This window comes from Lichenostomus cassidix, chromosome 4 (assembly GCF_008360975.1).
Source record: "Lichenostomus cassidix isolate B80296 chromosome 4, HeHo_3.0, whole genome shotgun sequence".
Lineage (NCBI taxonomy): Eukaryota > Metazoa > Chordata > Aves > Passeriformes > Meliphagidae > Lichenostomus > Lichenostomus cassidix.
The window spans coordinates 7447766-7469245 of NC_139484.1; the positions used below are offsets into that span (position 1 = coordinate 7447766).

At 43.6% G+C, this 21480-nt stretch overlaps 1 protein-coding gene across 3 annotated transcripts in view; it reads left to right on the forward strand.

Moving 5' to 3' along the window:
- Positions 1–21480, forward strand: part of ADAMTS3 (ADAM metallopeptidase with thrombospondin type 1 motif 3) — a 57557-nt gene that overhangs the window by 17791 nt on the left and 18286 nt on the right. For all 3 annotated transcript variants that reach the window (XM_085057719.1, XM_085057722.1, XM_085057720.1), the window contains exon 4: positions 2782–2938. In XM_085057719.1, the coding sequence (XP_084913845.1) occupies positions 2782–2938 (157 nt within the window). The remainder of the gene's footprint in view (positions 1–2781; positions 2939–21480) is intronic.

Consider the following 21480-nt stretch of genomic DNA (forward strand, 5'->3'; position numbering starts at 1 on the left):
GTGGAAGTTGAAACTAGACCATGGCAGAGTCCCTCTTTGTTGGATAGACCAATCCTCTTTGGTCTTCATGCAAGGGAAGGATACTCTGCTTCTCTTGGTCAAATAAAGGCCTCTTTTGCCCCACCACATGTTTTGAAGAATGGAAGGGGAAAGAGAAAACATTTGGAGAAATCTCCCGGCTCTGAAATTCGTGATGTACAGACCCTGTCACTGTGTTTTCCTGTGGTGTTGCAGGTGTTGGACTTGATCTTGTTCTTCAAAGCAGGCAGGTTCATCTTCATCCTCCTGAGCATAGTGTCTCCTGTAAAACAGGGCAGAGGTAGTTTTCCCTTTTCCCACTGAATCCTTCAGTGTACTTGGACTAGAAAGTAACTGCCTGGCTCTTTCACACCCGCCTGCTTCACTCTGGTGAGAGCTGTAATCTTCTTATGCTTCTCTTGTAGGTACAGCACAGTGTGGCTTTAGTACTCCATATTTGCACCTGTGTGTGACTGAAGGGTCACAGGCTGGAACCTCCTTCTAGAGGGAAGGGGATTTTGCTCTCCTTAGATCCCTATGTTTATTCCTGATCTTTTTCTTGCTTGTTTCTTACTAAGGATGACCACTTGCTGCTGAGCAAGCTCCAATCTGCTTATTAATCTGCTTCCACTTATTGACAGCCTGCTCTGCTGGGAGATAAATGTAGAGCCTTGAACGTGATGTTAAGTTTCAATTTTTTAAGCTTATAATCTCCCCTATTTCAAATTCCCAGTGAAGACCCAGCACGTGGTGTTTCCAAATTACTGTGTATGACAGAGGGATGTTTAGACCCTGAGAAAGGTAAAAGGTGTCCGCAATACAAATGAAGATTCTCATGTAGAGGGATGCAGGGAAGCTCTGTGGATCTTGAATTCCCATATTGTGTTGCTGATTTGCTTAAAGCAGCTTTACAGATCTGTTCTCTCACTGTTCAGAGCTGGCTTAGGAGAAATAGCTGCTAATTAACGCCTCAGCTCCCCAGGGTGTCACATCGGTGTTTGAAAAACTATTTCTTTGTAGTACAAAGGCACTAAGGACAGTTTAAAAACATAATTTATGGCATTATCTTCTCTGTGGGAGATTCCATGTCTTAGAAAAACACAAGGTGTTCAAAATACAGATACCAGCAGAGTTTGGGATGGAGACTGGGAGCAGAAGGTAAGAGCATCCTCTGACCTCGTGGTGTTGACCATGGGATGGTACGATGGGTTTAACAACCCAAAGCCTTTCCTTCTCTCTGGTGATCAGTTTTAGAAGCATTTAATAATGGCCATCAGTGTGACTGCTGAACAAACTTCCTGGCATTTTGAGGGTGGCCTTTCCAAAACTCACCTGGGAATTAATTGCCTCACCCTTACTGCATACCACTAGAAATGGGGCATTTGACTTCCTAAAATACTTTTGGAAATCCCAGCCATAATGTTTAATACTGAAGTTAAATGTAGCCATTAATGGTCACTCCACAGCTCTCTGTTGTGCTCCTTGAATGAAGGGCTCTTTCCTCCTTTCCTACAAACACCCAATGCATATTTATAGGGAATCATGTTCCCTCCTTAAACGCTGTTGATTTTGGCTCAGGAAGTGATTCCTTAGTTTAACCTGCCCTTGTAGGTTATTTTCTCAAGGCTTTGTATTGTTACTAATTCCCTTATTCTTGTCTGCATCTTTTATATTTGGGGGAAAAAAAAGTGTTTTCCAGATTTTGCTGTATCCATGCATTGTCCAGTAAAGGATATAAGGTTTGATGTCCTCTAGGAGGCCCTCCTAGGTGGGCTGCCTGGGCCAGACTGGGTTTGGCCTTGCTCCCAGTTACCTTTTATTATGAACTCCAGCAGCACTTGCTCTTGCATCTAATTCTGTAGAATTCCCTCTGTTCGCTCTGCACCATTTCTTCTGGATTGAGTGGGGGACGGAAAGAGCTGCAATGATGAAAGGCATTAATGCTCAGAAGTCATTTAGACAGATAGAGATGTTGGGGAGCAAGGTAGATGCAGGTGGGGTCCTGACTGGACATTGGACAGGTTTTTTCTGGATTCTTCCCTGCGAGAAGTGAGTCTGTAGGAAAGCCGAGAAGTTAATCCACTTTCCTGAGCCTGAGGGCTGAGATGGTGCTGGCAACAGGCGGGTTAATTCCAGCCACTGTGCTCAAAAGGCTGGCTTCAGATTTTGGTGGTCCTGTTGTCTTCCCATTTCCACAGAATCCTGAGGACAGCTCTAGAGAACTCCATGCTAGCACAGATTCCAGCCTGCCTTCTTCAGTGGATAGAAATTTGGAATGACGATAATTTAGAAGAAAAAAAAGTAGTAAAATTAATAGCATTCCAGGATTGGAGACTGCTTTCCTGGATTGCTCCATCAATGTGCTTTTGTGGAAAAAAGAATTCCACTACATACTTTTTTCTTGAAAATCCACCACAGCATTTTCTCCAAGGGAGCCTTGAAAAATACGTGCTCTGAGCACCTGCCTGTGCACCTCTTCGTCTGGGGAGAAGGAAGCACTGGGTTGGAGCTACAGTTTACGGGGAGGATTCACTTGCAAATGCAAAACCTGCTTCTGACCTTTCGTCTCCGTTCATTTGGAAAATTTCCAGCTGTTTTTATTGGTTAAATTTTGGGGAGGAAAAAAGAAATCTGTTGGTTACAGTAGTATTCCGAGCATTTTATGCTTCATCGCTCTTGGTATTTGTTTTTAGAGCCTCAGGCTGGGTCTTTAGGCTCTAAAATGACATATAGACATGATGGACATGTTTTCTCTCTTACCAGGCTGGAATGATAAGAACTGACGAGGATGAATACTTCATTGAGCCTTTGGAAAGAGGAAAGCAGATGGAAGAGGAGAAGGGAAGAATCCACATGGTGTACAGGCGGTCGGCGGTAGCGCAGCATCCCACTGACATGCTCCCTGATGTCCACACAGAAGGTACAGTCTGTGGGGGTTGCTGGCAGACCTATTTCAAGTGACTCCAGCCTGTGAAAGCTTTTGAAAGAGGCTGTACATTTACTGTTTAAAGTTTGGGTCACACATCTTTCTGAATAACAGCAAAATTGTGCCAATTTACTGTTTTCCTCCTTCTGCTGGTTGCAGTGAAAGCAGTCTGAAGGCTGTTGTGTTGATACATTTTGTCACATCCAAGGATTTCCCCTCTGCCTTGAAGATAATGTGGTTAGTCCATCTGAGAATAATTATCATGTCTGAGAATAATTATCATAGTGTAGTTTAATCCATTTGCTTTTATGTCTCTTTAATATTACACAAATCCTCACAAACCAAGGACTGGCATAGTGAAGGTTGAGGGTTTTGAGGCTCTGGGCTTAGGATGTAAGAGTAGCTCTGCTCCCATGAATGGTCTGCCTTTATTTAAGTATCTTTCAGCTTCTCAAATTCCTGTGTTTGTGTTGTGTTCACATATTGTTGGAACTTGAAAGGGTTTGGGAAATAAAAGTAGAAGTACATACAGTGCACAGCGCTGGAGGTGCTTGGCTTTTGGTACCCCAAGAAGGCCATTCCAGTTTAGCTCATGCATCTGGGGAGGTTTAGCTTGGAGAAGAGGAGGTTCAGAGGAGACCCTTCTCTGAAAGGAGGTCAGAACTTGAACGGAGGTTGTAGCCAGGTGGGATTAAGTCTCTTCTCCCAGGTAAAAAGTGACAGGTCAAGAGGACATGGCCTCAAGTTGCACCAGGGGAGGTTTAGATTGGATATTAGGAGAATTCATGGAAAGGCTTGTCATGACCTGACACAGGGCTGCTCAGGGCTGTGGAGGAATCACCATCCCTGGAGGGATTTAAAAGTCATGTAGATGTGGCAGTTGGGGACATGGGTGGTTTGTGGTGGCCTTGGCAGTGCTGGGGGTATGGTTGGTCTTGATCTTGGAGAGCTTTTCCAACCTAAATAATTCCATGACCAAGGCTGAAACAAGGTGAAGCGCATGGAGCCTGATGGAATGGTTGCAGTGGTTGTCTGTCAAGTGCAGCTGTTGAGTTGTCTGTGTATGAGCTGCATATCAATGCCATAAAAATCTTCCTCTTTCTTCTCTGTCCTTGCTCCCCACCATCGTGCTTGGGTTTGATGCAGCGGTGCAGAGTACGGTCTGCTTGCGGTTTGGGAGTTCAGCCAGCACAGACAAGAATCCAAATTTTCAGTAGCAGATGACAGATGACTCAACAAAACAGCCATTGAGATAAAAAAGTACTTAAAATTGTTGTTGTCACTGAAGTCTTTACAAAACTGGGAAACTCTGTGACAGCCTTTCTCGGCAGTGACACAGGACATGACGCTGTGTCATGTTCTCCCGACAAAAAGTCAGTTTTGTGAGAGAAAGGCTTCCAGCTCTAGCCATGTGGAAGGAGCTTGCAGTCTGACAGGACATCTGGTATTCCTGGAGGATTTTATAGCATTTGGGAATTGGTTGGACATTGCTCAAACAGTTGGACAGAATGAGCGTAGGGGTTCTAAGTTGAAAAGCTGCCATCCTGAGAGCAAGGTTTTAGCAATGACCACAGTGCAGTGCAGTATTAATTGGTTCATATCCTGTGTTCTCACCTACCCACATCTCTTTCCCTGTTTCCTTTATGCTGTCTTTTTGATGAAGCTTCACTGAACTGTCTTAAGTGGGAGACAGACATCTGGGGTTCTGAGGAAGATATTGGGATGCCTCTAGCTGCTGGATAGCATGGCTTCAGCCTTCCCATCCCAAAGCAGCACAATTGCTTTGTGTAGAGATCGGTTTCTTTAGAAGCCTTATATGTGACACTCAAGAAATCAGATTGGAAATCCTGCCCCATTCCTGTGGGAAATTTTTCTTTGTATGTGTGCACACCCAGTTTAGGCCCCTTGAAGGATTCCTTCATTAATTATTGCCTCTTTATACCTCTGTCTTTTCAGTCATTTTGGTCTGAGTGGGGTCTCTTGCATATAAATGGACCTGGATATTTGGGGTTTGTTTTGATACCAAGGAATTGTAAATAATTTTATATCCTTTATGCTTATAAAATGCCTCTGCTCTCACTCAGTGAGATAAGGGAAATGTGGATAATTTTCCATATTTTGGCAGGCTGTTGGCAGGATTGACTGTATGTCATGTGTAATCTGTCTGCTGATTCAAAGGATCTTGTTTGACTGTATTCCTTGGAATCTGATCTTTTGTCTGCTAGATGAGGCGGTGCAGAGAAGCAGTAGGTCTTGACTACCAAACATTAAAATCATTTTGTAAACCCCAAATCCTGCTTGGTACTTGTGATGTCCATCAGACAGGGTGTTTGCTGTTTTGAAGTCCTGAGCTCAGGTTAGTTCCTCTGGACAAAGGGAGCTCTTCCCCTTTTGTGGGGTGGAAGGCAAGGCCTCCCATGGGAAATCCCAGCTATTGAAAAAACACTTAAACATAGTGGGATGTGACCCTGGACATTTGTTTTTAAAGATCTGGGATGAGCATCTGATTAAGTCTGGTCTGGGAATCGTATCTTAGGGCAGGACAGTGTCTAGAGTTCTCCATGGGTGTAAATACACACGACAGTCTCCTGACAGCTTTTCCATGTCGGATTGCCCTGGGATGACATTTGTAAGCTCAACTTCCTCAGTCATTTAAGTCTTGATCCTAAAGACACTGAACATCTGTGCTTCTCATTTGGGTTGAGTACTACGGGTAGTCAGCATTCACGTTGTGAGTGTTACTCCCAAATAATGTCTCTTAAATCAAAAATACTTGTCCTTAAGGACAAAAAGAAACAAAGTTGAAGTCTCCATGTTGGAGGTGAAGGGTCTGAGGGACAGAGGGCAAATGAGCTGTGCAGAGAGAGATGAAAAAAATAGAACAATGTATGAGGCTGTCGTGTTAAAACATGATTTAAATAAATCCATAGGATTTTCTCACCAAAATAGCTTTTTACTCAGGAATGGAAGGAAATGCTCTCAGGACAAGCCTGAGTTTGGGACGTTTTGGAGGAATAACAATGATATCACTCTGTCTGGGTGGGCTGAAAAGAAGCTGCTCCTTGTTAATAAGCTGAGAAACATCGCTGAGATGTGTGATCATTAACCTTATTCCTTAAGAGCATTCAAGATGCAACAGAAACAGGCAAAGAACCTTTCTAATTTGCAGTCAAATTTGCACCTAGGAGGCCTTCTGTGCAAGTTCTACTGAATTTGGCTCAGGAGTGTGGTAAAATAAAACCCAAGTTGTGTTTCAGAAACATAAAAGCCTGATCCAAGTCCGCTGGAGTCAGTGAGATGACTCAAGCTGACGTCAGTGGGATGATGAGGCAGGGTTTGGATCATATGCTGCTCGAGCTGATAGCTGAGTATTCAATTTATATTTCCTCCTGTTTGTTCATCTGTTGTTTTTTCTGTGCACTTTTGTATGGTAGAATGATGACAACCAACCCTGAGCTTGGAGGTTACACAGTGTGGTAATGTACTCAGAGCTTTCCTATCTCATCCTCCTCTACACACCATAGTATTTTTTAAATGACAACATATTCACCCAGTGAGCACTTGAGATGAAAGTATTTTTGTAATTACGTCCTAACAGTGGGAAACAAGGAGTAGGAGCCTTTATCTCCCAGCTTCCTTTCAGAATTTTCATTTTCCCCAAAGAACCAAAGTGCTTGTGTGTCTGATGGGGTTGCCATGGCACTGGCGTCAAGTGTCTTTGTCCCAGGTGGGAAACATGTAGGAGGAAGAAATTATTTGGGAATTGCTCCTGGTTGCCTGGGAATGAAACCCTGGAATAGAAGGTGGAAGAATGGGAAGACTATTGCCTGCTTGGGAGACCTCCCTCAGCACTTCCCCAGCCACATTAGTGGTTCTCAGGGACATTGTCATGCTGGAGGGTGTCTGAACTCTTTCTCAGCAGAATTTCTCATGACCTGTGTTCTGGTGGAGGATATTTTTGGTGCTGCACAGCCCACCACACAAGTCTGTGCATCAGAACAATGGGAAAGATGGAAATTACTTCTGTGTAGAGTCAGTACAACATGTTGTGTAACAACCTCTGTTCAGTATGGACATTCTTGTATAATGACAGAATCCCAGCATGGTCTGGGTTGGAAGGGACCTTAAGGATCATCTCACTTCACCCTCTGCCATGGGCAGGGGAAACCGTCCACTATCTCAGATTGCACCAAGCCCCATCTAGCCTGGCCTTGAACACTTCCAGGGATCCAGGGGCAGCCACAGCTTCTCTGGGCACCCTGTGCCAGGGCCTCAGCACCCTCACAGGGAAGAATTTCTTCCTAATATCTGGTCAAAAGTGTCTGTCGAGCTCTCTTGTTGTCCCCCAAGAAAGGGCCACCAATAAATTGTATTGATGGCAATAACCTGGGTTGTCTAAAGACATCCTGTTCTTCATCCAGAGCTTCTGGAGCTTTTGCTTTTAATTTAGCCTTCCTTTCTTAAATTGAAACTTTAGTGGATTCCCTGAAGTTCTTGATTGAATATAGTTTGTGGGATTGGGTTTTTTCTTTTTTTTCAGGTAACAGTTTGCTTAATCAAGGAAAAGGAGCAGAACAGCATGGTATAAAAGAAAAGGAGTGTTGGTGATGGATGTATAGGAAGCAAAAGAAAACACAGACTTTATACTGAGGAAAAGCTTATGATTTTTTTTTTAAAGAAAGAAAAGCTTGAGCAGGAGTGGATCAGAAGGTGCTGTGAAGTGACTGATGTGCTCTGTCTGTCGGGGAGGTTGTGCCTGATGATGAGAGCAGGAGCCTCCATCTGCTTAAGTCATCTTCTATTCTTGGCAATAACAAAGGAAATATTTTTTTAAATAAAACCAAGAATAAAGGCTTCATTCCAACTGCAGGCACCCAGTGCCAGAGTAGTAAAACACAGAGAAAAATCTGTATGAAGGGAAAATTGAAAAAATGGAGACAGTTCAGTACATTCAGCTTGTGGCCCTTCCAAGGCTCATCCTGTTTTCCAATAAAAACTCCCTGTGCCCCCAAATTGCATAGGAAGAAGAAAACTTTCAACAAACAGTGGTGATAACAAACAGGCGAGGTTTTTAAATATTGTGTAAGCAGTTGGTCCTATGTGAAGGAGCCTGTTTGGTTTATAGATGACATTCTCAAAGTAATCTGGGAGAGACATGCCAAGGTCAGGATCACCTTTGTGGATATGTAGGACTGAGATACCTGGCTTGGATGTGAAGTGGCTCATTTCTACTGCCAAGTTTGATCAGAAAGGTGTACATGAGATGGTTAAAAGTGCTCTTAATGTACCAACACGTATGTGCCAGGATGGCACTCTCCATGAGAGATGGGAAGCAGAAGAGCTGCCTTGTCAGGGGGAGTTTATATGTGAATTAGAGGTCAGGAGCCAGAGGAAGTGAATCCTCCCACAGCTTGCGGGGGCTGAGGCTTGTTCATGTGTTTCACATGCACATCCTACAAATTTAGGACCAAAATGAGAGCACTGAGAGACTCTTTCACTGAGAGCAAAGAGCCTTGCTTAATCAGTCTGTGTTCTACAGCAGGCTTTTGATGGGAAACTTAATTAAAGCACAGCAGTTCGTGTCATAGCGTAAAAGAGTAATTTCCATACCATAAGACTCTCGCTGGACTTTTCTCCCTCTGAATTTTCTGCAGTTTTAGCATTTTTCCTGTGAGACTGTGAGACATCTGGTTTTTAGTGGGTTTGATGCTCAGTAAATTTGTAGAAAGATTCTAGAAATAGGTAAAAATCCAAACTGAGGGCAATTTAATTCAGTTATATCTTTGAAAATACCTGAATGAGATGTTGGCATCCCTGGTTTATGACAGAGAAGGAAAATATATCTGGTGTGTTTTAAATGAGCAATTTGGATGCCATGCTCCTGCTTTTGGTGGGGTCCATGTGGGGTTACTGTGGAGTAACTCCTGCTGTACCCCATGTATTTCACCAAGATGTCCCAGAGCTCACTGCACCCTTCCCTTTGTCCCTCCACAACATGGTATGGATGATAAGTAAATTTAATCTGGTTTGTTTTATGTGGGATGACACAGAATGGGCAGCAGGAGCTGACAGGAATGCGGATGGAAATGACTAACGTGAGAACATCAGCCTCATACTTCACGTGCTCCCAGTGGACTGAGTTTCTTCAGATCCATTTCTGGGTTACGCAAGTGCATAAGTCTTTCCAAAATGTAATAGTAAAACATTGCAGGGTAACAGCATGACCCAGCTGTTGTTTGCTAAGAAAACAGGGTTTCTTTTCCAGAATACCTTGCTTAATCATTCTTAGGAGTATTCCAATAACATGGGGCAGGATCAGCAAGATATAATTAGAGTTCTGGAGGTTATTAAAAGTCACACAAGTCTGAGTCTGCAGTTAGAGCTGGAAAGGAGGGAATTGATGTCTCAGGGAAGCTGACTTCTCCTGCATGGTGACAGGGAGAGGCTGACCTGTGGGAACTCTGTGTTGGGTTCCATCAAATACCATGTGGTTTGGGAAGAGAATCCAGGGAGGGATGAAGAGCTTTGCTGGCTTGTAATTGAGGAGTAGCCAAGGAAGCATTTTGTTGGTGTGTCTTCCTTTGCAGCATTGTTGGCAGGGCCTATTTCTAAACATTCCCTGGAAAAGTTTGAGGACCTATCTGTAGGAGGGATGTCTTTGCGTCTCCTTTGGCATCTTACTCTCCACCCAGGTAACAAGCAGGCTGCTGCCTCCCAGCAGCTAATGACATGCCTGCAGGGAATAGCTTTGTCCTTCCTGTTGTTCCTGGCAGCAGATTCTGTCCATCAGGTGGCTAGACACAGTAGGATTTCCCTTCTTCTCCCCTATTGCTGCATTGGATGCCTGGCAGTGTACCTAGACATCTGGAGAAAGCTGGATTCAGGCACTCCCATCCTCCATGGAGGACAGGGAATGGTGGATTGTGAGTGTGTGTGAAAACACACACTTGATGACCAAGTGCTATCTTATTGTATGTAATTAATATCTTGTAGCCATAAATGCAAAATCTGGATCACAAGGTTTGAAGAACAATTTGTTTGCTAAATAATTTTGTTCTATAATCCTACAGACATCAAATAATAAATCAACACCAGCTGGTTATGCAAATTAGAATAAAAACTCCTAAATACGCTGGCCATCTTGTGCAAAATCCTAATAATACTTAAAATCTTTCAGGTGATAAATTTTCAACTGCAATAGGGTTAAACAATGTAAACTGAGCTTTTTTAGTCTCTTCTGGAAACAATAACAGGTGATACAAGGCCATGCAAGGAACTTTGTGCTTTCTTGATGGAGAGCTCTGCTCTGCTGTTCCAATTCTCTTCACTAATAGTTCCAGAGAACATAAAGTCACAGTTTCCAGTAGGAATAGTAGTTGTGCTTTTCCCTTCTTGGCAATAAATCTGTTAGAGGTATTAAAGTAAAGAGGTACTGGTAACTCTCTTAATTATTTACTAAAGTCAGAGCAGTGTGATAGTCAGGAATGGGTCTGTGGCTGCCCTTGAGCATCAAAATAACCTCTGGGCCTGAAGGGTTTGGATGTGTTTCCTCCCTTTCATGTCATAGTTAATGCTGTAATAGTTTACCAGTTTACTAATTACTCTGTTCCCTCCTGTCCAGGCTCTTCTGCATTGTGTTTGCAAGTGCTATGGAGTGGTACACTGAGATTTGACAAGGTCCATGCAAGCAGAGAGCGGAAGTTTGTGGGTCTAGGGATTTCTGAAGTCTGCAATATGGACCAGCTTCATACTGACAGAGGGCAGGGTTAGATGGGATGCTGGGAGGAAATTCTCCCCTGTGAGGGAGGAGAGGCCCTGGCACAGGATGCCCAGAGAAGCTGTGGCTGCCCCATCCCTGGAAGTGTCAAAGGCTGGGTTAGTTGGGGTTTGGAGCAACCTGGAATAGTGGAATGTGTCCCTGCCCAGGAGAAGAGGACCTGGGGGAAGAGAAGAAGCTGCTGAGGATGTTCCTTCGGAGCTCTGAAAGCAGAATCACTGGGGACGATTGCAGGCTGCTCTGCCAAGTTGTGGTTTACTTTTCACTTAGGTCTTGGACTCACTAACCATGTTAGGGAGATAATTAGGAACCAGCTCCAAATTAGTGTCTTTTTCTTCGTCTGTTTCTGGTTGTAGATTTTCACTTGCCTTTGAATATCTGTGATTTTGTGTTATCAAAAGTTCATAGATAAAGATTCTTTGTGGGGTTTTCTTCCCTTGCTTAGGGCAGAAAGGAAGCTCGGGGCCAGCCCATGGTGCAACTGAGTACTGATCTTCCATGTTTCCTCACAACATAGAGCAAATATCTCAAACTTTCCTTAAAAATCATGTTGTTGAACATAAAGGATTCAGCTGGTGCTTCTAGACTGAGAGTAATTCCGAGTATATCTCTTGTTTTCATTTGATCTGCGGCAAAACCTGTTTTGAAAAGTCCCGAGAAATGCGTTAGAGTGAAAGGGTAACTCATTATACTCCATGGCTTATGAAGAAGCTCTAATTGATATAATCACGGATGAGGTAACTAGTAGCGTCATAGATTTTGTTGATTTTCAGCAAATGCCCTGTATTCCAGAGATCTATGATGGCAATAAAAATCCAGTTCATTAAATAATTTATTAACTTATTTATTTCCTTTTTTTTTGAATGCTCAGTTCTAATCAACACACAGTGAGTATCCAGAAACCATGTAATTAATTTTGGGAACTCTTTCAAATAGTTTGTCCTGAACAGTCCTTGAAAATGCACTACCATATCCATGGGTTCTGTTCAGGTTCTTCCACAGCCAGCTCCATGTTCTTTTTATCCCTGATCACAAGTGAATTTGGAAACAGATGCATTTGAGCATGTGCTCTGGTATTTTAGTGGTATTTCTCAATTCGCTTTCACAGGGTTGATCTTTGATTTATTTCAAGCCCCTTTTCTTAATCAGTTTGCAGAGTTTTCCATGCCAAGAATAAGTAACAATATATTTTCATTACTTCCAGCACTTCAAAGCTTCCAAGTTTCTGATGCTGAGAACATTTACTACTAGAAGTAAAAGTCAGTCTTCCTTTAGTTAACACAAGGGGACATAAGGGACATTTAGGGAACACAAGGGGACATAAATCAATTAAAAGTATCTGTTCTTTGAGGGCTCACAGAGCACTGTGCCATGTTTTGGGGGTTGCTTAGGGCACTTGGCTTAATTGGAGAAAGGCTGATGAAATTCTGACCTCCTCAGATCTGCTTTGTTTGCTCTTTGTCAGACATGATCCTTTTTTTTTTTTTTTTTTTTTTGGCTGGTGAGACAGAATCATCATTCATATTTATTTTTTTACATCTGAAGTTTGTCAGGCTGCTTGGAAAAATAGGACAATGAAAGCCATCTGGGCATCCCATCCACTTCCATTTGGAAACATCTGCATCGTTATTAGGAACGTCTCACCAGCACTGCAGTGAGCAGATGTGTTCTCTTTCCATCTCCAGGCTCACTTAGAATTGCTGATAGTGAGAGAAATTTGATAGGCACTAAACCTCAAATGCCTGTTTCTTGATCAGGCCCTTTCATACCACTTCTTTAGGATGTTTGTTCCTGTGTAAAGAAGAAACTTGTGGTATTTGAGGGAGGAAGCAATGGAGAAATGTCTCCTGCAGGTCATTCCATGTCTGTATCTGTAGGATTTAAAGCTGAGCACTTGTATTCTTGAACCTTTGCCTCACAGGTTGACTCACAGCTGTTCATCAGATGTATGCTCCATGGAAATCCGGAGTCTTCTGCCTCCAGCTGCCCTGTCTCCGTTTTTAAAGCCTTACAAAATTAGACTTTAAATTTCTGTAAAGAGAGAGAACTCCCTGCATGGAATTTAACATCCCTTTTCTGAGCCTCACAGGTGATGGCACAGGGTACAGGTGTTCCAGCTGCCAATATCTCCATATAACTATTCCTATTTTGCAGTCCCTGTACAAGTTTACGATGAGTGTGGTGAGGCACTAGCACAGGTAAAAGCCAGGATTGTGTCTGCAATGCCAGGGAAGCTGAGGCAGAAGCTGAAAAGCCAGAGAGAAACTGGAAAGCTGCGCTGCCGGACAGGGACTTCCCTCAGGTGCTTTTCCTTGGAAGAGCAGAGCTGGACAACCAAGAGCATCTGTGAAACCTTTTAGGTACCTGGGACTTAATAAGCTGGTTTCAGCATCTTCAGTGAAGGCTTATTTGGGATGATGATAACACTTACAGCAAGGTTATTATCCCAGCTAGTGGGATAAGTTGAAGTGGGCAAGTTGATGCTCACAGTTTGGAAGTGGCTGTTCCACAGTGGCAGAGCTCTATCCAAATCACATTTCCCAAATTCCAAGCAGATATTCCATCTTGCTAATGACTTGGATGTTTCTAGTTTTTCAGGATTTTCAGTTCAGCAGTACAGTGATCGTTGTGCTTAGTTGGGTTTTTGAAGCTGTTGATTGTCCCAACTCAAGACCCCCTTTGTGCAGATCAGCCTGGGTTTTTGGGACACCCCCTTCTTCTGTGGATGTGGTATCTGGGGAGAATGGCCTTGTGCATATTTTTGCTGTTATCTTGGACACTCTCGTGGTCCATGGACTGTTGGGAAATAGCTTGGGCTTGGAGACATTTGTTGGTCTTGGAATGCTGACTTACAGTGCATTCATGGAAAAAAAGCAGGAACCCGAGTTCAACAGCATTCAGTGACAGTTTATAGCTGGAGCTTTTCCTTTATATTTATGCCAGTGGAATTTTGAAAAATGGCTGAAATTCCATGTGGCGAGAAAGAGAGGCTTATTATCCGTGACTAATGTTTGGATACACTTTTTAAAATTTGTAGTATTTGCTGTTGTGCCACTTGTACTCTTCTGCTATATTGGTTGCTTCTGTTGTCTCCTGATTTTGAAGTGCCTTTCTCCCACCTTGGACTGCCACTCTCACATCAGTCCCACTGCCATCCTCCTTTGGGGATCAGCCACTGGAACCACGCTGTCTAACTGGGATCCAGAGCCAGGATAAGCTCACCTTTGTGTTAGTTAGGGATTGAATCCAAGATAAAGGCTGCATTCTTAGATGACAAGTATTGAAAAGCGTACTCTTGGTTGATTTTGGTGTGTTGGACTGTCTTGCTGCGTTTTCTGCAACACAAATAATATTTGACTAAGCATTTCTTCTTTGTAATTCTAAGTCATTAAATTTATTGATTAGCTTAAGAGGTCCTTTTATGTGTCTAAACTGACCCCTCAGGCTGTTTTCCCTCCTTTTGCAGAGGAGAACTGTCTCTTTTTGTCATATTTCTAGTCAGACCCATTGTACATTCAATGGAAAATTCTTCCTGAATCTTCCCCCCTCTCAGGTTCTTCTCCTTTTTATTATTGTGCTTTTTCTCGCTGTCTCTGTTAGCTTTCCACCAGACTGGAGGGCTCATTAAAGCAACACTGTGCAGGAAATGGGGAGAGGTGCAAGAATGGGACCCTGCTCGCCAAAGAGGGAAAGTTGGCAGCTCTCCTCTCACAGGAAAATTCCTTGGATTCGAGGAGCAGCTTCATTGAGGGAGTGTGCTACTGAAGGGGCATGAAGCAGTTGGTGAAGTGTTATTCCACAAATAAATGGCATTTTGGATACTCACACATTGTGGTGAGGTTCTAGCAATAATGTTCCAATGCATTTGAATTAATTTGAATATAAGAGTTGGAAATCTGTGTTTTATCTGAGTTGTCTTGAGTGTCTGGAGGGAGAAAATGGGTTCTGGATAGAAGGAAGTACTAATTCCCTATGGAAGATACTTCAAGCAGACCTCACCTCCCATGGCAGACTGCAGGGTTGAACCTTGCTGAAAAAACTCCCTCCCCTTAGTCACAGCTTTTTCAAGAGAAATAGTCCTGTCTTTCAGGTCAGAACAGGAGAATTTATGATTATGACTCTGTGCTATTTTGGACAGGATCGGGATGGGGAAAAGGAGAGGGGAATGATCAAAATATCCTGTGTGGAAACAGTGTGAGTTAGATTCATAACACATCTGTGCGAGGTGCAGGCGAGGCTGGCACGCTCGTAGGAATTTGGTGAGGTGGAAAGGAAAAAAAGTGCTTCACTGTGTGAGAGTCTATATGAAAAAAGGAAAGTATAAAGGGGGGTGGATTCATTATGAAAAAAATCTGTCAGTTTCTGACAGATTTGGGTGTTTGGGCCTTGCAGAAAACTCTTCCCCACCCTGAATGGCGACAGGAAAGTGCAGGTGGGACTCTCATGTTTGCAAACCAGTTCTGTGGTGTGACAGTGAAAATTAACCCTCCTAAGCTGCCTGTTTGCTGGGGTTTTCTACTAAAAATACTGTGATGTCAGTATGTCTGTAATGTCAGGCTGTGTGGTTTTTTAAGTGTATCACACTCTGTGTAATTATAGCCAGAGTTGTGGGTATATGAGGTTCTTCTCCATTAGGTATTGAGGATTGAGAGGTGCCTTTTACTTCAGGGCTGTTCCCACCCTGTAAGCCCTTCCAGTTTTAAAATCCTCTTTTCCAGAAAATGCTTGACTAGGAGACAGCAGAGGCTTTGACTGACTTTCTGTGATTTCACAAAATCTGCCTGTGTGACACCAAATACTACTTTTCAACGAAGAGTCAGAATTTGTCAACACAGCAGAGCTATCTGGAATACATTTATAATCCCTCACTTCATGTATTTTTTTCCTCCAAAAAATTAATCCATAATCATTAATTCAGCCAGTTCTTGTGTACAAGTTAGTTAAAAAATTAAGGATTTCAGCTTCAGATAGGGTTGATGGGCAAATCAAACTGCAAAACTTCAGATTTGCATACCTTAATACCTAAATACTGTAAATCCAATGTATCTGTCTAAATGTAATGTATGCATATCATAGGACTGTGGAATCCTGGGATGTTTTGGGTGGGAAGGGACCTCTCATGCACACAGCCATGGCTCTGCTGCTGCCTGGCAATCAGCTGCAGTGGTGGAGGCTCTGCCTTGGACGTGGCCGGTGTCACTGCAGGTGCACAGGCTCATCAGAAGGCTGCACTCCGAAAACCAGCTGTTGGACTTTGTCCTGTCAGAAGGCTGGAATCCACTTAGTGCCAACTGAGCAATTAAGGACAATTATGTTTTCATCTGTATTAATGAGTAACGGGGGAGGCAGACATTGGGAGGAAGTGACCCATTGCCGCACACCCACACACTTTGTGATTCACTATCACTGGCAGGGTGTTTGAAGTTCTCTTTGTCTCTGTAATATGGGCTGCATAAATATTTTCCCACATTTTTTCCAGTTTTACACACTCAGTTATTCCTTTATGTCAGTGATTACTGTGAATTCCATTCTCTTGTCTCCTTTAAACATATATCTCAGCAGAAGCCATGGGATAGCTGAGTCTGCCCATGGCGTTCACAGCCTTGGTTTCCGCCTGTGCTGATGGTCTTGTGAGGGAGTCACACTGAGGGTGTTGCAGAATAATTTTGCCTTTTATACCTGTAAAGAGGTTCATGCAGTTTAGAAAGGAACCAGACCCAGCTATTGTGTCTGTTCTATGTCTTCTGTGAACATGTGGGAGCTGAAAAAAAGTGTCTTAAAGCCCAATAAATTCAGAAATCTCCTTTGATTTCTTTATGTGCAAAACATCTGGTTTTGGCACTTAGAGCTTCATGTCCTCCCTCCTCCATTTCTCATTTGGCCTTTTAGACTTTAGGTCTCAGAAGGCTGGACTTGAGACTCTTAGAGGTCCTTTCCAACCTTAATGATTCTATGATTCTGTGTTTTATTGTTACGGGTCACATGTTCACTCCAGCCAGTGACCTCTAGATGGATTATCCAGATTCCAGAGCTCCATCACACAGGCCAGGGGAGGGCTGCCAGGGCAGCAGGCAGCCCCCAGATCACAGTGTTAACTGGTCCTTAATTTGTTGTGGTACTAGTCTGCTCTGTCTCTCAGGTTCAAGAGAACTTAGAGGAGCAAATCAGTGAGAAGTGTGTTCGTGTCTCTTTCCTTTTACAGGAAAAAACATTTGAAGTACCTTTTTGATTTTTCCACTGTTGCCACCACAGGGTCCTTCAGCATTTTTGTAGTTGCAGGTTGCTATGCCCCACCTTGTCACCACTGACGTTCTTCCCTTGGATTTTGAGATTGTATTTTCACTGTTGGTCATTACTCTAATGGAAAAGCTTAGCTGCCTCCAGCTGGACAGCAGTTCTGGCTCAGGCCAGGTGGGTAACACAGAGCCCTTCAGACAAGCTCTTCGGCTTCTCCATAGGCAGGAGAATGCAAATCTGTCCTGGAAAAGGACAGAGACTCTTTCTTGAGATTTCCCCTTGCATAGATTATGGTGGGAGAGCTTTCCCCTCGGCATGGATCAGAGTGGCAGGCCTCCAGCACGGGGATTTTACATCATTTGTGGGGCTGGTCCAGAGCACACACTTAGGGTATTGAGGTGAAGTATTAAATTTTACATTGGTGGCTTGTATGAGTCCTTCCTCAGCAGCTGTCAAACTCCACCCCTCGTCCCCAAGAGCTGCAGAGCGTGCTGTGTGTGTGTGCTGTGGGAGCAAGGCACAGCTCCCTGATCAGAATAATCCCCATTTAAGGGAGCTAGGCTCTGTCCCGATGTCCTGCTGCTCTGTCTGGACAGTGTAGCAGGCTTTGCTGACTTCCAGAGGCTTAAGGCAGATAAAGTGGTGATCAGAGTGTAATTGCTGTTGACAGTGGGCAGTGGGCTGCTCACTGATGACAAGGGCTGTGGCTGGGCCTGCAGAGGAGCACTAGCCAGGCTGTGTCCTCTTGCACTGTTCCTATGGCAGTAAAAGGTCCCACGTGTTTGGGAACACATTCCTTACGCAGCTTTTAAAAATAAGCAGCTGCATGTAAACACAGCCCTCCCATTATCCCAAAGGAATGAGCAACCCAAGGAGTAGTTAGTGCCCTCACTGTGGAAACTGCTCCCATTTGCCCCAGTCTTTGCCACTGAAAATTCATTTACTGTCTCTTCCCAAGAAGCTGTGGCTGCCCCATCCCTGGAAGTGACCAAAGCCAGGTTGGATGAGGCTTGGACTAGTAGATGTTCCTGCCCATAGCCAGGAGGTGGGCTTTAAGCTCTGTTCCAACCCAAACCATTCCATGGGTCTTTGAAATGGGAAGCTTGGCTCCTGCCGTGCTTTCAGCCAGCTGGCAGAAGCTGGGTCAGATGCCACAGAGTAAGGAGTGAGATCATTTTAAGGCCTTGCAATAATGACTTAGTTAATGAGCACTGGGGGTATTATAGCTCTGCCAAAGCAACTTCCTCAAGCATTGGAAGATCATAGTAGTGTTCAGGTGCTGAAAATACCTGCTTAAAGAGTTTAGACCCCAGAATTCCAGTGAAGCCTCTTGGGATCTCAGGGAAGCTGCCCAAAAATGCAGACAGCTCAGGCCATCCAGCATTTCTTCTTCAGTAAGTTCTGAATTAGTAAATAAATTATGCAACCTGTGCTTTCAGAATGTTGTGGGTACTCCTCTTTCTGGATTGCTCTGCCCTTTTACAGTGTGTTATTCCAGTTAGGAATCCAAGGATTCCTAATCCAAGTACTCCTTTGTGAAGTAAAAATGATTTTTGGGTTGATGTAATGATACATGAAAGGATGAGTGCTTTTGAGGTTGTTAATGCAGAGCTCTCTCATATTCCTGGGAGAGTGTCTGACTTGGAAAGTCATGGACTCGATGATCTTAAGAGCAGGAAACTTTGTGAGTAAAGTCTGGCCTCTCTGAGCTGTAAAAAACAAGCCCTCCCATACCCAAACTGGGTTTGGCTCCAGCAGCCCAGGCACCCAGGTGTGCACCTCTGGAGTGGCCCAGGCTGCACATTGTTGCTGACTTACTTTTTCTCATCTGCAAACCAAATTTCAGAGCCTCTACAGATGCTTTTTCCATACTTTTGGACATTCTTGCAGATGATGATTTTGCAAAATGGAACTTTTTTCCCTTGTTATTTTTCACCTTTTATTTCAGTTGTGTTTAAAGGGCCCCCTTGATACTGAATTGAAGAACTTGATGTGGTGTAAAGGGACAAAAAGGGGTTTGCTTGGTTGATTGTGTCTAATGTGTGATCCACAGGCTTCTTTGTGTCCTCTGTTTGTATGTAAGCACCAGCAGAAGGTGTCACTCAAGTCTCCTAAAATGCCAGACCCAAATGCTCAAGTCGTCCTCATATGTCCAAATAAATTATCGCCTTTACCCAACAAAATGTTCTCCTGGGATTAAAGTAGAAAAATTTAGTTATTGCTATTAAATGACTGGGCTACATTTGTAAGTTGCTAAACTGAAGGAAGACTGACAGCTTGTATTAATGTCTTGGTAAAAGACCTGGAATTGCCAAGAGACTGTTTTTAATACATTTTCGTACATCAAAATTCGAGGTCAAAACCAAACTCCAGCCCTACCTGTAATTGAGTTTTTTGAATAATGGCATGTAGTAAGTATATATTTTTAACCTGTTCTAAAAAAAATTCAAATAAAACTAACCACCAAATCACCCATACCTCCAAAATAAAATTAAGATGACATTCTTACTATATATATAGAGAGAGCCAAATAATTAAAGAAATGTGGAAAGGGAGGCTTTTTTGCTGCTAGGAAAGCAGGAATTCCAAGAGATGTGGTTTGTAGTTCTAGGATAACTATCTATTGGCTAAGTTGGCTGTTAGGGCTAAAGCCCAGCTAAAAATAAGGTGCAGAGCAGATGAGCCAGGGCAAGGCCGGGCAAGTCCTGAGGCCGTGTTAAGCCAGCGCAGAGCTGTGATCTGGTATTAGTGGTGGGCAGGCGAGGTGCTGGCTGTCCGTGGGCTGTTCAGAGAGCAGCCTCTGGGGCTTCTCCTCTGCTCTCCCACAGTGTCCTCCCTCAGCTTTTGATTAGAGGGCAGTAGCTTTATTCCAAACAAGCTGGGTTTGATCCTGAGCCTTTTTCCTCCTGTTTTGATTGTATGTTAGAGCCTCACAGCGAAATTCCCGCCACCAGCACTGTCCCTAGTAGACTTCCGCAGATCCAAAAGCACTTTCACCATGAATCAGGTGAGTGCAGAGCTGTTGCAGACTGTCCAGGGAATGTGTGAAGTGTGTTCTCCAGCACTGAGAACTCTGGAGCAGGCTGGGGTTCCTCTTTTCTGTTTGTTTCTGGTCATGGGATGGAAAAAGAACAGTTAATAGTTGACCTAAATTCAGGCCTATTTAATTAAAATTTCCTTAAGTTCTGGCTTTGTTCTCTGTGTGTTTGCTGCCAGGTAAGGATAACCTGCAGTCCTAGAAAGCCTCATGCCAGGGAGGGAAGTGATGACAAGAAAATTACAGGATAAAATTCCAGCCTTTTCTATTGGAAAAGTTTATCCTGAGTTGGCTCTAAACATAATTCAAATACATAGAGGATTATGCATTTCTACGTGGCTCCCTGAATGTACTGCTGGCATGGAGCCCTCGTGTAAATGAGGGCTAAGAGCTGTTTTCGCTGACGGTGCGTGGAAGGGAAAAGCCTTCCCGTGATGTCAGAGCAAGGAATATAGTGCAGGAAATCTTCCATCCTTCCCAGAATCACTCTGCAGCTGGAACTGCTCAGGTACCAGAGAAGCACATATTTCATGGAAGCAGTCAGCACTTGAAAATCTTCTCTTTCCTCTTTTAAGTGTAAGAACAAAGTAAGATGGGGTCTGTGTTTGTGGCCCATGGAGTTCATGGATTTTGTGACTAATCCTGCAGTCTTGGGATCCAGACTTCCCTTTAATCCCTGTTTGTTTATAATTCTGCCAGTCACTGTCGCTCCAAAGGTCCCACTGGTAGAGAACATAAACAGCGGTAATTCTTCGAGCTTAATCATCTCAAGAGGTCTGCATATGAAGTCACAAGAACTTTTTCTCTCTCTTTTCTTCATTCTTCAGTGTGGTGAAACTGCTGTGAAAGTGGAGTTGTGTCTGAACCTGGTTGCTGGCATTTTTATTTCCATCAGGAAATGCTTTAGTATCCTTGTTCTCAGCTAACACCTCCTCTGACACTAAGACAACTTTACAAAAGGTGACACCAGCATCAAACCTTATCTGCCACATCCAGTAACTCACAGGTGTGGCAGCACTTCCATCCTCATGTGGTGGATAACATCCAGCTCATGGGGGCTTGGAAATGATGGGTGAACAGTTGGACTTGATGATCAGAAGGGTCTTTTCTAACCTCAGTGACTCTGTGACTTGTGGGTTGTTCAGAGTTTTTCTGGTTTGGTTTTTGTTAATGCTGAAGTGATTCTTCCATCTTCCCTGAGGGAAATGTTAAATCCAATGTTCTCTTCTGTGTAACTGCATTGTGTTTCTGCAGCAGCAGAGCTGGTTTGCTTTGTGTTATCAAAAGTTCATAGATAATATTTATTTATTGTGAAATATCCCAGAGAGACGCTCTGCAGGGGCTTCTGGAAGCACTTCACGGATACAGCCTTGAACATACAATGAAACATCGAGTGGAACTGTGTATTTTTATGGCCAGCTGGCTCAGCTGGGGTCGCTGCAGAGACAAACTCTCCCCTCAGCCCCCAAAAACAAACACGCAGAA